Raw genomic sequence first — 18,161 nt, 5'->3', positions numbered from 1 at the left:
AGCACCATGTAAAGTGTTGGTCCCATGATTCATGAGATGAAATAAAAGATCCCGGAAATGTATTTCTCTCAAATTTTTTGCACAAATTTGTTTACATCCCTGTTAATGAGCATTTCTCCTTTGCCAAGATAATCCATCTTCTCTGACAGGTGTGGCATATCAAGAAGCTGATTAAACAGAATGATCATTACACAGGTGCACCTTGTGCTGGGTACAATAAAAGGCCACTCTAAAATGTGCAGTTTTGTCACACAACACAATGCCACAGATGTCTCAAGTTTTGAGGGAGCATGCAATTGGCATGCTGATTGCAGGAATGTCCACCAGAGCTGTTGCCAAAGAATTGAATGTTCATTTCTCTACCATAAGCCGCCTCCAACGTCATTTTAGAGAATTTGGCAGTACGCACAACCGCAGACCACGTGTAACCACGCCAGCCCAGGACCTCCACATTCGGCTTCTTCATCTGCGGGATCGTCTGAGACCAGCCACTTGGACAGCTGATGAAACTGTGGGTGTGCACAACTGAAGTATTTCTGCACAAACTGTCAGAAACCATCTCAGGGAAGCTCATCTGCATGCTTGTTTTCCTCACCAGGGTCTTGACTTGACTGCTGTACGGCGTCGTAACCAACTTCAGTGGGCAAATGCTCACCTTCGATGGCCACTGGCACGCTGGAGAAGTGTGCTCTTCACGGATGTATCCCGGTTTCAGCTGTACCGGGCAGATGGCAGAGAGCATGTATGGCGTTGTGTGGGCAAGCGGTTTGCTGATATCAACGTTGTGAACAGAGTGCGCCATGGTGGCGGTGGGGTTATGGTATGGGCATGCATAAGCTACGGACAATGAACACAATTGCATTTTATCGATAGCAATTTGAATGTACAGAGATACCGTGACGAGATCCTGAGGCCCATTGTCGTGCCATTCATCGGCCGCCATCACCTCATGTTTCAGCATGATAATGCACGGTCCCATGTTGCAAGGATCTGTACATAATTCCTAGAAGCTGAAAATGTCCCAGTTCTTCCATTGCCTGCATACTCACCAGACGTGTCACCTATTGAGCACGTTTGGGATGCTCTAGATCGACGTGTACGATAGCGTGTTCCAGTTCCTGCCAATATCCAGCAACTTCGCACAGCCATTGAAGAGGAGTGGGACAACATTCCACAGGCCACAATCAACAGCCTGATCAACCCTATGCGAAGGAGATGTGTCGTGCTGCATGAGGCAAATGGTGGTCACACCAGATACTGACTGTTTTTCTGATCCATGCCCCTACCCCTTTTTAAGGTATCTGTGACCAACAGATGCATATCTGTATTCCCAGTCATATGAAATCCATAGATAAGGGCCTAATGAATTTATTTCAATTGACTGATTTCCTTATATGAACTGTAACTCAGTAAAATCTTTGAAATTGTTGCATGTTGCATTTATATTTTTGTTCAGTGTAGTTAAGCAGTCTTGGTCTTGGTTTGCCCCTGTATAAGTTGAATTCCCATGTGGTAAATAGGGGCACTAGTTAATGCCACTTGACATGGAATAAAGACTAGTAGCACTAACATTATGTTTAGCAGAGACATCGTGATGACCTTCAATGTTGACTAGCATATGAATTGAAACCTCTGAAATTATATTGGTCACATTAGATGCTGTGGAGCACATCAGATGACCTACACAAATAATGTCCAATTAACATTTTAACAACCATCAAGCGCATTTAAACTGCTGCTCTAATGCTAGCCAAGGAAGAGCATTATCTGGAACCCCTTCACAGTAATATCAGCAGATGGTTCAGGCTGATACTGTTAAGTGCCAAGCTCCTGATCTAAATTGGCATGTAAATAACAAGTCTGGGTTTTCCCCAGTTTTATAATAATGTTCTGAATAATGTATCCAGTCTGGGGAATGAATTATGACAAGGACAATTAGATAACATAAAGTATGAATCACTTCAGGCAAGTCATTTAAATTTATCCATAATGGTTCCATAATATAGACACATGTGTGAGTGGGGGGGCGGCGATGCTAATAAGCTACACAAACGATCAATATAAAAATAAAAATACAATCCCTTTAAAGGTCTATTCACATTGTAGCATTTATTCTCTGTGTCTTTTACGTCGAATTTTGCTGCTATTTTTATATTCAGACTGCGTCAAATATGGGGGAATGTCTGATTATAGCAGAGCAGATAATTTTGTTCTTTGTGATGAGCAGCACAGGATCAATTTTTCTCCCCTCTTTTATTTTTCTTCCTTTTAACCTACAGTTCCTGGTCTATCTGTAGAGGCACTGTAACACTCTGGTGCAGTAGTATCACAGGCCAGATGGTATTGGCAGGGAGAGACTCAGACACAGAAAGCTGCAAGCTAAATGTACTAATGCGCTCAGACAAAACCCTTCACAAAACACGTTTAACAAAATAAAAGGCACAAGGGCCAAAACAAAAGGGTTTAAAAAAACTCACGAAAGTAAACAAGATGGGACCTCCACCTCAATCACCAACATTAATGCTCTAATTCTAAATTACCACCTGTGAACACCTATTTTATACACCTGTGGCATTTATTCAATTGTCGGCTCCAGCCACTGTCCTACGTGTTTTCACAGGGAGAATGTAACTCCCCTCCCTACCAACCCAATATTCCCCACACCAACACATACATTAACATGGTAGGGTCCCATAACGAGTCCAACCTAATGTGTATTAAATGATATCAAGCGCATCGTTGTACTACAGCAAATGAATGAATCAGACTTGTTACAAAACAAGTGGACGTCCCTTTTCAGCATCCTGCTGAAATATGGCTATTTTCTCTTGTTTCAATTCATGCACAGTTTAAAGCTAAAAATCATAAAAGTATAGCTATGGCCAAAAGTTTTGCATCAACTAGAATTTTAGAATCAAGACATAATACAAAAATAAAACTACAGTATATGAACATAATTTAGAACTTTTATAACATAGTGTAATCAAAGAAACTATAAAAGGATATTGGAAAAAGTCCTAACAGTCATACAGTATTTCATGTTTGATATCAAAATGTCAATTTTTTAAATTCAGTTTTTCATTAAATGTATGGAAAACTAAAAAGCAATATGTAATTTAATATGTTAATGTAACATTAATCAGCAGGTTTCATTCGACTTTATGAAACAAAATTAGTTAATTCTATAGGGTGATGCAAAGCTTTTGGCCATAGCTGTACACACACCATATTTAATGTTTTAATATATTTGGTTTTAGTATTGTAATGTACAAGGAGTTCATTTTATCTTTATGTTTGTTTTATGTATGGACCTGTATATGGTGGCTGGTGAGTTATATTAATATGCACTTTTTTTGTACTGAATATTTAATCACTGTGCATGCTTTATTATGTTATTCACTGTTTATGCTTATTCAGTGAATATTTTTAAGGATCCTATAAACTTCTCCAACCAGGAACCCGGTATCGCTTAAACTGATAAGCCTGTTAATTGTCTATTTTTTTTATATAAAGTCTACTTTGCAGTAGCCACATCCAATTCTTCAATGAACTGTAAAAACAGTTTATTCTGCTTCCAAATTAAACCTCATTCCTTTAGAACTCGTCATGTTTTCATAAAAAAAACAACAAAAAAAACCCAAAACAAATTAAAACAGAGGCAATCTGAGAAGATTTTTGTTTCCACGTGTTTTATTTTTATAGGAATATACTCATTTCCATTGAATTTATGAATATTAATGCATCTTAATTCGCATGAACTAGTGAATCGAATTTCCCAAATACTACAGAGTCTACAGCATTTTTGAGATTTGAATAATAACTAACTTTATGTGAATTAATCCTGTTCCAATTGGCTAATCGCACATTTAAAAGTTTAAAAGTTTCATTTTAGCAAATTATCAGCTCGATTGGAAACATAGCCAATGTTGCTATTGTTATTTTTTTATAACCTTTGTTAGTAAAATTTTAAAAACAGATGCTTACCAACTCTTAAGACAAAGTCGTTATATGATTGGTAGTTGATTGCATCTAGCACATTAAACATCTCTATCGCAAAATCTGCCACTGTGCTTAGGTGAGTGTAGATTGACTTTTTGGCCTGAAAAAAAAAAACAACGAAAAATGACCTTGTTAGAAATAGTAGACCTTTCACATTATAGTGCTGAAAAACAAGTCAATACAACAAAATGAACCCCCACTCCCCAAAACTCTACCACTATGGTACTATATGTAAGCAAGTCTGCCAGTACAGTAATATTTAAATGCGTGAAGCAACAACGGTGGCTCATTTTAGACATTGACAAATATAAAATAAATAAAGTTGAGATTAGAAAATAATGATCTCGGGATCTCAAAATTTCAAGTTGATTTATTAGATTTTCCTTTTCGCATGCCTCAATGAGCCACCATAAGTGTGGGAGTAGGATCGTTTTTATTACTGAATAAAGAAAGGTCAGCATGTTCTGTATGGCAGGGTTTTATCACATTGGCATGTAGCGAATTGACCTGAACAGTAGCGCACCTCTGTCGTTTAAGCAGTTAAAATAGGATCCTTGTTGGCATTTTACAGTTTTATACAGATAGAAATACACTAAAGAGATGTGTAATTGTAATGACCTTGTTTGGCAGGGCGATTGCCCTGCACAGTGGGGAATTAGTGTTGGTGTAATTTGTATGTGGAAATGTGTGTTGTGTGTCTTTTTGGCTTGGTTAAGGAGAAGGGCAGCAAGTGATTGGCTGTGCTGGTCCTCAATCAGCAGGCGGACGGGTCAGCTTAAAAACATCTGGTGGAGATGGATCGGGGCGATTGCAACGCCATGCTACCGAGGGGAGCAAAGCATATTCGGGAGGAGAGCATCAGCTACGTAACCCTGAAACTGCAAGCAATGCTTGTGAAGGCAATGCCAAGCCAAGGCCGAATGAAACAGCAGGAGTCATTGTATGAATACCGGCTCATCAGTAGGTTAGTTTATCTCATGTAATATATAGCGAGGGTTACGTAGTGGAGCCGTTTCCTGGAGCAGGACGCCTCGTTTATAAGGCTAGCGCTCTTCCTGTGTGGCACCTTTTATTTGTAGTTTTTTTTACTGTGTTTTATTTTTCCTTTTATACAGCTTGTATGTGTCCTCTGTGTGCTTCCATCGCTGGTAATGTCACATGACCACCTTTATTTACTTTCTTTTTGTATTAATAAATCCTGCGCGCCTGTGCCAGTGTTTTAACTCCACCTCTATTGTCTCTCTGTCATGCATAATCAGCGGCTACCCACACACATGACATGAGCACCCTGTCACATCTTGGTACACAATGGACTGTATTTTAAAACTATTGTAAAATAGTTATGCACTAGTTGTATCTATTTAATAGTTCCCATATACTGAAATCAAAATTTGTATAAGCAATGTCTGTAGCAGCCAGGGGAGTCCAATGGTAAGAATATATAGATAATGAATTCAGTGAAGAAAATAGCTATGAACATAGTAGTGTGTATTTACGTCTTAACCTTGTTTACTGATAAATTATTTACATACTGGGAATAGCCTTTTTTAAGTGCAGAGATTCCTTTTTTTGACCATGCGAATCACCTGTTACATGTTGAAAACAGATTGGCTTTATTTCATGTGACCCTGGTCTGTTAATCGTCGCTACTTTTCCACTTCTGGATACCTCGATCATTTACTAAAGCCTGCTTCCTAACCACTGCTGTTAAAACATGAATGAACAGGGACCGTTCCTCTCTTACCTTGGTTCCTGTTGTAGGCACTAACCCCACTGCTGCCATGTAGGTGCTGCCAATAGTTTTAATCTTTTCAATATCCATGTAACATTCTTTGTCCATCAGCTAAAAAATAAAATGGTATATACATCTGAAATCTATACAATGTCAAATTACTTTATAGATGGTGGTACACATGTCAAATGACATACTTCAGTAGTTTAAGACAAAACCTTGCAACAAAATGTGTAATGAATGATATTTATTTGATAAGTAGATGAAACATTTGGCCTCAAACCCACTCCATGGGGGGGTTTGAATGAGCATGAACATAAGACAGGTAGGATTCTGGTTAATTGATGTGTTGGAAAAGCTGTTCCAAAACTCAGTTTAATGTGTTTATTGTCTTTTGTGTGAAAACAGATCTGTCTATTCGCTGCTGCTTTTAATTTTTTTTTAAACCTTCATTTCTGAACTAGTTTCCAGCTTGAACAATTTGTCATTTTCGGCAATAATATTCTCCTTTGTAACAGCCACTAACACTTCAGTTTTCCGAAGTAAAAGAAGGTCGTGAAAACAAAATGTTGCTTTATTTATAAAACTTTAATACAGACTCATTGAAATCAAGTTAATACATTATATAGTGCATGAATAAAAAATACTTACCTCATCAAAATCAGCAATGATTTCATTCAACAGGCGTAAGCATTCCACACCCATGTTATTGCCATCCAGCTCAATATAGAAATCATTGAAATTGGGAATGGAAGCAAACATCACACCCACTTGGGAATACGATTGGTAGTAAAGATCCTGCAACCATGGATAATTTAAATTAATATTTTTTTTTGATATTTTACCCATGTGGCAGTCATGAGTTGTGCTGCAGACTAAGTTGCTGACTCTATTTCACAAATGTTTTTTTCAAAGTCTGATTTGCCTCACAACAAGGCAACCCTCTACACTCCACTTAACACATGCTGTTACTTCTTGCTTTCCTGAAACAGGTGTATAATTGAAGTGATGGATCTGGACTGCCTCCAGGAGGCACTGTAGGTGGACTAAGAAGAGGTATTGTTAAGGGGGGGGAAAAAAGTAATTATAAAAAAGGAATTTGCCAGATAGTAGTCCATATGAAAAAGAAACACTGTAGGGCAGGATTTTCAAAAGTTTGTAAATGATAAGTCCAGTGTTAATCAAGAAATTGGTACGTAGCATTGATTTCTGGCTATTTCGTTTTTAAATAATCATCCTAATGTGATTTCCGAAATTATGTTGATATCTTAATCATTGCTCGTTATTTTGTTTGTGTGGAAATTTAAAAGCAAATCTGTGTTAATTGTCATAATTTATCAGGAGTTAATTTGCACATGGAAAAGGAGGGTTATAATTAACGAAAGACTATATAACTTACCTTGAAACAAAAATTTAACAGACCGCAGCTGTGACGCCAACGATACAGAGACTACCTAGATAATTCACTATTTGAAGTTATGGAGATATTTTAGACTTTTGTGTACTTAAATTCTTACTTAATGAAATTTGTTCACTTGTTTTAACAATTTGTAACCTTAGCCCGGAACACACTGCCCGATGACATTGCAGGAAGGGATGCATGGATGAATAAAGTACAGTGGCAATGGGGGAACCAATAGGTGAAAAGATAAGATTATGACAGTAATAAATGTGTATAATTTTGCCTAGAACTTAAGGCAATGTACTTTTTAACTATTAGACGAAATATATAAATTATACCAATCATGCTTTTTATTCACAATGACGGTAACCTATTCTGGTCGCACAAATGCTTATAAAGTAAGCAAAAACATGTTTTCCCTTCATTGTAAATAAAAACATGATTCGGTATAGTTTAACTTTAACACTATTAATAATAATAAACAGACCACTTTTTATTTGTGATTTTGAACTGCTGACACTTGGCACTAAAGGCAGACACGCTACAGTTTCGCTAATGGGGAATCCCCCTAACACTCATGGTTTCATGTTTGTCCTGACCTTTATTTATTTATTTATTTATTTTACCTAACGGTCTAAATCCCCCAGGAATGTGTGGACATTGGAGTCAACAAACAAGATAAAATTTACATGAAGGAAGTCTGACATTGTATTGTTATTTTATTTTTACTGGTGATAAAATGTAAACCAGGATCACCCTGATGCATCATACCACCCCGACACTACCCAGATCAGGTCGTCCTACCAAACTGAGCAGCCGGACAAGCAGGAAACTGGTTTGGGATGTCACCCTGAAGCCAACAATGACCTTGATAGATCTGCAAAGTTCTATGTCTGAGATGGGAGTCAGTGTTCGCACATCAACAATAAGCCGGTCCCTACACAAAGCTGGCCTGTATGGACGGGGGGCGAGAAAGAAGCCACTTGTCTGTTTTTTCAGGGAACATCCAAAAAAGATGGAAATACATTTAGATGTGCTGTAGTTGGTTTTGTTGGTACAATACTATATTTTCAACAGAAGTAGTATTTTAATTCAGAACGACTTGATTCTGAAAAATATCACTTGCCAAAATAGACAACACACGGACTAATACAGTACACACTTTTAAATCGAGTACATATTGTACTAGCATTAAGTAAAATTCCCCATTAATGACCCAATAGCAAAATTAAATAAAAATGTTACCCATGCACAGATCCGCGTAAAATGTAAAAATGCAATGCAATTTAGCAAAAGATAAAAAAGACAAATTTCCACAATTAAAACAGTATCCAAAGTCAGTATTCACAATTGCAGAATATACTGTTCGATAAGGCCCTAATGTCACAGTTCATTTGCAAATGAAAATGCACAAATGCAACTAATGATCACAGATCACATCCTAGCCTTTTATGTAATGTATTATGCCTGTATTTAATGTGTTTGCATTGTTCCTCACTATCTTGTAAAGTGCTTTGTGATGGTGGTCCAATATGAAAGGCGCTATATAAGATAGATTGAGTGATAAAAAAAAAATGCATCACAGTATCTAAAACTGTTTACCAGCAATTATTTACTTTTACATTATCGTAACGTTTCTCGTTCGCTTTGTTTTTGAGGAAGCGTTGTGTAACTGCAAAATAATAAAGACAGACTGATTTGCCATGCCAGGAAAAAAATAATAAAAAACTGCAGACTGTGATGGTTAAACAAGTCCATTGTAACATTGAAGAGATGGGCTTTGTATCAGAAAACTGGTGACGGAGTCAGAAATCACATGTGACGGGTAAGTGCATTCATTTGTTTTATATATATATAATGGGGATTGATTTGATTCTTAATACAAGGGCAGTAAAACGTGACTGACATGCATCTGGATAACGGATATCTGTATGAAGATGTGAAATTCACTTACCATGTTCCTTGGGTTGGACATCAGAAAGTGCTGTGCAACGTGTGCTGGGAGTAGGTTAAATAAAATCCTTTTGTTGTCAAGCTTCACTCTTTCCATGTCGTCTCTCTCCTCTTCTGCCTTAAAGAAAAATTACATTGATGTGAACAGCCATCCATATTAGACCTTATAACTAACTTGGCATGTTTTTAACTGCAGGTTAGAACCGCCATATCAAGCATTTTACTGATTGCAAAGAATGTCATTTAATAGGGGAATCAGCTGGTTGGTTACTGACAGGATAGAATTCTCTGCAGGGGTGAGGAACGTGTCATTATCAATGTGAAAATGCTACATTATCTGAAGAAGATCTGCAAACAGGGGGTCGTGTAACCTAGTTCAGTACGAGAGATCACCAATTGGAGTGCAGCTCAGAATAGCCTAGTATAAGGAACTGCCAGAAAAGTCTGTCCTTAGCATAATACAGATAGTGATGATGACTGAGGATTAATCCCCAGGCTTCAGGTTCAGAAACCAACATGTTATTGGATATGCTAAAAGAGACAGAATCTCTTATCAAACACACAGACACATCTATATAGTATACAACTTAACTGAAGTCATCCACTGGAGTGAATTTAATAATGTAAATCATATTACTCTATATTTTTGGAAACATATCAGGGTCGCTGTTGTGGTCTTTCATGCCATCAGAAACGACCATGTAGTGAAGATTTTTTTTAAATGTATTGGTCAATGTAGCCAATGGCTATATTGACCATGGGCTTCAGACCAAATGTTTGTACATGGATTAATGTCAAATTATTAATCCAAGTGTAAATAGACACTGGGAAGTAGGTTTACTCAAGTGTTGCACCTGTCGCAATAGTCGCAAACCAGTTGCAAACCAGTCGGAAGTCTTGGGTGAAATGTACTGAACAGGCTCAATGCTCTTTGTTACTTTTTAGGGAATGCTTTGCAGCAGTTTTTCTTTGGGGTTCACAAAAAGGTGGTGGAGATAGTGCAAACCAGGGCTTTCATTATAATGAGATGCACGAAAGCTGCAAACAATTGTGACACTGAAAACACATCAATTTTTTAAGAACTTTTGAAAGTATGTTTTAAACAGTCACAATTGTTGCTGGTATTTCCCAGTCTGCCTTTTCAGTTGTGCTCAATGCATTTTTGAGGCAAACAGCGAAGTACCTATTTTTCCCTAAAATCAGGGAGCAATAGACTGTATACATGTGCTCTTAACCCCTCCAGCTTATTCTGAGCATCTGTACAGGAACAGGAAACACACCTATTCTATTAACGTGCAAGTAGTCTGTAATTGAGCACAACTTAGCACTACACCACTGACTAACTTAAATAAAAAAGGACAGTATACATTTGGCTTGTTGGGTACTCATGAAAATACGAACTAGTGCTATAATGCAAAATTGGTTGCTAGTCCCTTGAAATTCTTATTAACAAGAATTGACTATCCTCTTGTAAGTATTATAACTTGCTGCACCATGAACTATTTTGTGTTAATTGAGCATGCTGCCATAATAATAATAATAATAATAATAATAAATAATAATAATAATAATAATAATAATAATAATAATAATAATAAAACACCTAAATAATTTATTTTCAATTTAAAATAATATTTTATTTGTATTACACCAATGTGTTCAATGCAGCAACATGATTTACTTTGTGTTACCATACTGGTAACCTATAGGCTAAAGTAAAAAGAAAGTGTGCTAGGTGTTCATTTGATTTTACTACTGTACTATATAGGAGTACTGTACAGATTTATAAATGTTTTTCATAGTGTAATGTGTAGCCTACCCAAAACACATTTGTGTTATTTTACTGAAATGATTTACACATTTTAAATACATTGAGCACTATAAATGTATGTGTGTGACACCTTCTACTGTCAGACAAACATATCCAATTTAGAGAGGGGCTACTGTATGATTATGAAAAGCTTTTTGATAGAACATATTTTTAATTTGGGGGTGAAGGTAGAGGCCCCACTATAGATTCAGATGGGATTAAACTACCTTTTATTTTTATCTCTATAGCAGTATTAAAATAGGTAAAATGAAGATGGAACAGAATGCATTGTACAGATTACATTTACATTTATCAAAAACAATGTTATTTTGATTCTTCCACCTTTGCATGTATAGATGTTATCCTTCGGGCACCCTCTGCTGCAACAAACCACAACCCAACTCCCACTAATTATTTGAGCAATGTCGCACGACTCTCGCAATGTATAATGCTAGAGATCTTGCTAAGAAGATGCAACAATTATTTACATTTGTATAGTGCCGTTGTCTTCATTAACATATTTTCTCGTAGTAATTACGATAAAATGTTCACTTTGTTAAGGATCACAAAGAAAATGCAAATTGTGGTATGTTTGCAGTGCTCCTACCCCTGAGTAATAAACATGCACCGAAAAGAGACCTGTCAAAATATGCCTCGTTATTCATTATATACATATCCAGTACATTGGGTTCAGACACTATTATGGCATATTATGCAAAAAAGAAATACAGCAAAATGTGTGGAAACAAACAAATGAATAATGAGTAGAGCGCCCTGGATTGCATCTGGTGCCACCTTCACATTGTATAAAGCAAAGCAAAGAACATCTTGTACTCTCTCTTTTGCATTTTTTGGCAAAATCAATCAATGTTCCATTTATCCTTAGTGTGAGCCAACATTTTTCTCTATCCATCGAGAGTACAAATTAGTTTTTCCTTGTAACATACCAGATTTGTAAATAAATATAATTTCTATGATAAATTATTTCTTGGTTGTCATACACGATTAGAAAATAATGCATATTTTGCAACTTTTGATATTTACATGATTTATTTATATGAAAAATGTTTGATAAAGACATCAAATGTATTTTTAAATAATCATAAACTGTTTGCATTAAAACATTGTTTACTATTTCTTTGCAAGTTTATTTTACAAATTACATTCTATATCTTGGCGCTGGAGGACAGAAATACTCATTAAAAAAATCACCTTGTGAAAAACACAGGGTCATATTTATAATTCATAAACAAAGTCGTTTATCACACCATGTTGCATAAATATCTTTTGTAATGTTGTCAACATTGAGTTGCGAATGTGGCCTGCCACAGGCTTTAACCCACCACAAACACTGTTCCAGCTTCATTTTAAGCTTGGGGAAACAGAAAAAAATTAACACCCTGGATACAATCTGGGTACCTGCTGTCCGAGTTGCAGGTTCCAAAGCAACAGTGTGTGACCATTGTTGTTTTTTTTAGCATTTAAAAAATATTAGTTACCATATCAATGTATGTATGTGTTGCTTGGAGTGACCGAGAAAATGGCCAGGGTAAATTACAGTTATTGACATGTGTCACACGATACAAGGGGCTGATGCCATTGGCTAAACATGAGGATTTGATTAACAGCCAGGATCGATCTATTATGCCCATATGCATGGTGATATGTTTTATACGTAAAATTACACGCACGCGTAATTGCGGAAATCCTTGGGGTGTAATGAAATACCACCAGCTTCAAAAGCCTCAAAATATATACTGGCCAATAGAGACAATGATTTTAAAAGTTATTATTATTTTTTTTTTTAAACTTATTGTTTTTACATGTTGGGACAAAACAAGTCAATGGTAATTTCACAAAGCCATTTGCTGACCAACCAAGGAGAAACTCAATGAAATCATTTAACTTGAAACAGACGCAGGAATTGCATTCACTAGCTTTTAAATATTCTTATGTTGTTTATTTATTGGTTTTGTTATACAGGTTTCCCTTTTATAGGGAAAAAAATTGTGCTAATGACATTTGGAATAAAAGGTCTTGTGAATGTGCACAATTGTCAGGTAATTTGAAGATGGGGCGGAAAACTACCTAAAAGCAGGGACAACTCAGGTAAAACCAATATGGTTGTGGATCTGTGAAGGTAAATGGTGATGGTAAATAACTACTGTAAATGGTAAAAGTCTACTTTAACAGCTGCAATGTTATTTGTTTGGGTCATTCCATATTTATTTCTAGTACTGTAAGTATTTAGCCCATTATTCTATTAGTCAATCAAAAATGTTTTAAAAAACCCATATTTCAATGACTTTTGCTTTACTTCACATTAGTCCATTTGATATTTTTGGCAGTAAACATTGCGTTATATAGAGGCCTAGATTTTAGAAAGTAAGATGAAGATATTTAGTTACATTCTTAGAGCTCATTGATTTGGTTCATGTCCCCCAGGAAAGACAACTTAACAAATTAAAGGGCAGGCACTTAAGAAGGACAAGTTGACTGGTCTAGCAACCAAACATCTAATTTCATCATGCAAACAATGTTAAAAACAGATGCTTTTGATACAAACTGGGAAGACAACCATTGAGGAATTTTGTATGTCTTGAACTTTCATGTTTCGTTCTTAATCAAAATAATGTTGAGACACTTTGCAATTGTAGCGATCTCGGTTCTCACAGGCAGGCACATCACACAGGGCGAGGCAATCCACACACAGGCAGAGGGCGGGCGCGAACCCGGGACCCAGGAGGCACAGCGCCGTTACCGCTGTACAAAAGAGCTGGCTCCTTTGCAAGGAGCGTATATCGGGCTTATGTCTTTGTATGTGATTACGTCACCTACCAACCCTGCTGCTGCCTTCCCCTGTGCATGCTGCACTCTCCCCTGCCAGCCTCAAACCCAGACTTGCTCACCAGGTGCCCGCCCTCTGCCTGTGTGTGGATTGCCTCACCCTGTGTGATGCGCCTGCCTGTGGGAATCGAGATCACTACATTGGTGTCAGAAGTGGACCCAGGTACCCCAGCATGCACTTGTTGGTCTATAGCCTGGTGAGCCAATTCGAGACAGACTTGAGGCTGACAGGGGAGCATGTAGCATGCACGGGGGAAGGCAGCAGCAGAGGTGACATACAAAGACATAAGCCCGATATACGCTCCTTGCAAAGGAGCCGGCTCTTTTGTACAGTGGTATCGGCGCTATGCTTCAGTATGACAGGTCCCGGGTTCACGCCCCCCCCCCCCTCCGCCTGTGTGTGGATTACCTCACTCTTTGTGATGCGCCTGCCTGCGGGAACCGAGATCGTTACACAATGTTAAAGGGTTGAATAATAAAGTGTTTCTTTACCAATCTAAAGTACTTTAATCCCTCTTACACCAATCCTAAAGCCTCTTGATGATTTACTCTCTCCATTTCATCAATAGATTGCTTTGCAATTATTCCCCTGACAGATGCAGCATTAAAGCTTATTGCCTTTTTATTAATCTTTTTTTTTCCCTGCTTTGCTAAGTCGTGGATTGTGTATGTTTTTGTTTTTGTTTTTTCTGCAGGAATACATAGATTAGCTAAAGCCTTGTATTATTGGCAAAATATAATAAGTAAGCATTTACCTGAAAGAGTCATAGCATTGTCTCCTGCAAAGCAGACTTACTGTGACAGTGGCAGTTTTTAGTCCTCAACATTTTAAATTTGGCACTGTTTACACATCTTTAAAACAGGCCAGATATATTGGGGCATATTTTTACAAAAGAGACACATGCACTGTTAAACATTTGATATTCATAACCTTTGCAAAGCAAATAACCATATTTCTATGTGTATAAATCAAAATGAATGTGAAACATAGCCTGGACAGTGTATCATAAACATGTCTCTGACCGTGTTCTTTCCATTTGTAAAAGCTTGTAATCATCGCCCTGATGCCTGAAGCCAGATGCACCATGTTCCCAAATTAAGAGCTTGTGGTTTTTTAATTACTGCTCCACCCTCCAGGGCATGTTTGACCCTCTTATTGGAATCATATGTAATGACACAAATCAAGCATAATAAAATGGTTCAGAGCTTGCATTCAAAAGGCACTAATGCTTTTCTGGGAGCAAGTTCAAAACAAGCTTTTCCTGACAAAATGCACATTCTAAATAAGGGCTGTTGCATTTCTTGATAATCTTGCAATTGTTTCTGTTTACATTACTTCTGAATGTAAACTGAATCGATTCTGACACCTGAATATAATTTGCTTTCGATACCAGTATATAGCAAGATCTGTATCATCTTCAGACTAAGTTAACTGTTGTGTTTTCAATTATCATTAAACTTCAGTGAATCACGCCATGAGGACAATATACTGGTCTGACTGGCCGTAAAAACGTTAGGTTACTTACCATAAACCTGGTTCCTTGAAAGAGAAGATGAGCACCAACCAATACTTTTGGGAAAAGTATACCAAAGCCGTCACAAGGGAGGCTAGTGTTGGTGGTGCTTGCATGCAACCTCAAGGACTCTTCTGCCTATTGAAGGAATACAGGGATCTACCACATTGATTCGGTAGAACCGAGTGAATGTATGCAGAGTAGCCCAGCTGGCCACAGTGCAATGTCAGTCAATGATGCACCTCAAAAGAGCGCCCATAACATGGCCACACCTCTGGTAAAGTGCGCGGTCACCCACCTAGGTGAGGTCGGCATCATTATATGCAGTCGATACTGTGTGCACAATCCAGTGGGCCAGTTGCTTCTTTGAGAGGGCTTGACCCAGGGTCCTTTCACCATAACAAACGAAGAGCTGGTCTGACTGATGCAGCGCTTTCATCCTATCCACATAACCTCTCAATGCCTTTACTGGGCAGAGGGAATTCAGTCTCCTATCCTCCTCTGAGAGAGGGAGGCGGGTGAAAGGCCCCTAGTTCCACTGATTGGTTCCAATGGGAAGCCGTAATCACCTTGGGTAGGGATGCAGGGTTCGTGCATAATGACAGCCTGTTTCCATTATCCCAAATGCGCATACAGGAACTGTGTAGAGACAGAGCCTGCAGTTCATTGACCCACTTAGCGAATGTGATAGCCAATAAAAACACTTCATAGAGAGATATTTCAGCTCTATGGAATGTATAGGCTCAAACGGGGCCTTAGTGAGAGCCTCCAATATCAAGTCCAGACTCAACTCACAGAGGACGTCCTTTCTAGGGGGACGCAGTCGTCGAGCACCTTTTAGAAAACGGGTCATGACCTCTGGCTATGTACCACTTCTGAAAAGCTGCACAGATGTCGTAGAATGTCTCATCCTCTAGGGCTGAAATGGCATGCTGGACACCCACGCACCACACACACAATGTATGCCCATCCTCCTGGGGAGTGTTCACCCTGCAAGACGTGCAAGCATGGAACCAAGACATGCTAGCTGTATAACCCTGGGCACTGCACACCGTCTTGCACTGAGTGCAAAGCACGGGAGCACCTAACAGTGTGCACCAAGGTACCGAAGCACCAAGGGCTGAGCATGCACCGAGGTACCGAAGCACCTCGGGGCAGCTAATGCACTGGTGCCTACCCTAACCATGTGTAGCCACCTGGTCAGCACACAGCATGCACCAGGGGAGACACACAGGCCGAAGCCACGGTGGACAAGAGCTCAGTTGAGGGAAAAAAGAGAAAGGAGAACACACTTTTTTTTTTCTGAAGGGCCGATGCACCGAGGTAGGCAGGCCAAGGCAGCCGGCGAGGTCTACGTGATAGCGGGGCAGGTTAGAAAACAGCCTTGGTGGAAGATCACATGGCTGACTGACTGTTGTTTATTTTGCCCAAGCTGCTTGAACGACAGCAGGCAGAGTCACTCAACGGTGGGGGCGGCGGAGGAATGGTGTTCTCCCTGAAGATGTAGGTTGAAAGACAACAGACGCACACACCAATACTGCACAGGCAGTCACACTCATATGACAGACAGCCAATAAAAGACGGCCTGCGACACAAACTAAGCAGACCATGAAGAAAAAAGGAAAAGAGACACTCAAAATGGAGCCACTGATTCCACAAGAGCGGCAAGCCAGCTCTCAGCATGAATGCAAGGCTTGCAAAGATAAAAATAAGTCTCACCATTTGGACAATTTGGTTTTACATGTAATTTATGAGGAAGATATATATTATATATTATATATATATATATATACAAGATATATTATATATATATATATATATATATATATATATATATATATATATATATATATATATATATATATATATAAATAAAAAAAAATAAAACAAAGATGGATTTTTTTTTTCCTTTGGTTATAAAGATCGTATTAGGAATTGCTTAGAACCTCCTGCCAATGCTTCTCGTTCAGTCCACATTAAAAATAGCTATGTCTTATTTATTCTGTTCTCTGATTTCTGTATGCTGCTGATTAAGTTTACACCATGCTTTTTTATTGTGTTGCTTGTATTTGGAATTGTCTTTTTATTGTTTTCCAGGACCGCTTGTAAATGAGGCCTCTGTCTCAATGGGTAAATCTCCTGGTAAATAAACAAACAAATACAATAAAATACAAAACAATGCGTTCAAAATTAAAAGATACAATATCATGAATGTGTTATAACTAATTCAGAAATTGAGATGATTCACTGCAAGCAGACCTAGATTTATGGTCAGCTGTAGAAAGTGACATTGAAGTAAAAATATTTATTCAGTTCTCATAAATATTTGTTGTTCAATGATCTTTGTTGTTTATTAATTATTTTCATCTATACAAAAATGATACAATAAACTTAAAATTCAAATTATTTGAAAAAAGTATATTTCACTACCAATTATTCTGTATGGACCGTCTGCAAGTTTACTTTAAAAAGGAATTACATACTGTGCAGGACTACAATTAACCGCATCGACGGGCTCTATCGCTTATACATATACAGACACACACATTGCTGTGCAAAAGTCTTAAATACTTTCAGAAGTTACAATATATAGTGATGTTATCAGCATCAACAATTTACTCAAAGCCTCTAATTTTTTCCACTATTATAACAACTTTGACTATTGACATAGCTTAGTTTGGGTGAGAAGAAACCAAGCTTGTCATTTAGCAATTTTTAATTCACATTGATTAGAATTTTCAAAAACCTGCAATCACAGCAACTCAAAGTAAACTGTACATGAGCAGCTAGAATAAAGTGCTGTAGTATCTAATTCACACTTACCCAGTGGTTATCAACAGGGGGGGAGCAAAGCAAAGCAATCGAAGATGGGGGAGTGGGGGGGAGCGAGAAGCTTCCCAAAAA

The 18,161-nt window shown here is 37.9% G+C and overlaps 1 protein-coding gene across 2 annotated transcripts in view; it reads right to left on the bottom strand.

Annotated features, from left to right (window-relative positions):
• Positions 1 to 18,161, bottom strand: part of LOC121314511 (adenylate cyclase type 1-like) — a 109,480-nt gene that overhangs the window by 7,275 nt on the left and 84,044 nt on the right. The window contains exons 15-18 of one of the 2 annotated variants that reach the window (XM_041247873.1): positions 9,073 to 9,204; positions 6,383 to 6,586; positions 5,744 to 5,842; positions 3,985 to 4,099 (exon numbers count right to left, since the gene is read on the bottom strand). In XM_041247873.1, the coding sequence (XP_041103807.1) occupies positions 3,985 to 4,099; positions 5,744 to 5,842; positions 6,383 to 6,586; positions 9,073 to 9,204 (550 nt within the window). The remainder of the gene's footprint in view (positions 1 to 3,984; positions 4,100 to 5,743; positions 5,843 to 6,382; positions 6,587 to 9,072; positions 9,205 to 18,161) is intronic. The other variant, XM_041247870.1, reaches the window with a different exon arrangement.

The sequence above is a fragment of the Polyodon spathula genome, chromosome 4 (assembly GCF_017654505.1).
Source record: "Polyodon spathula isolate WHYD16114869_AA chromosome 4, ASM1765450v1, whole genome shotgun sequence".
NCBI lineage: Eukaryota > Metazoa > Chordata > Actinopteri > Acipenseriformes > Polyodontidae > Polyodon > Polyodon spathula.
The sequence above is the reverse complement of the archived record's forward strand: the minus strand, read 5'-3'. Positions and strand labels throughout refer to the sequence as shown.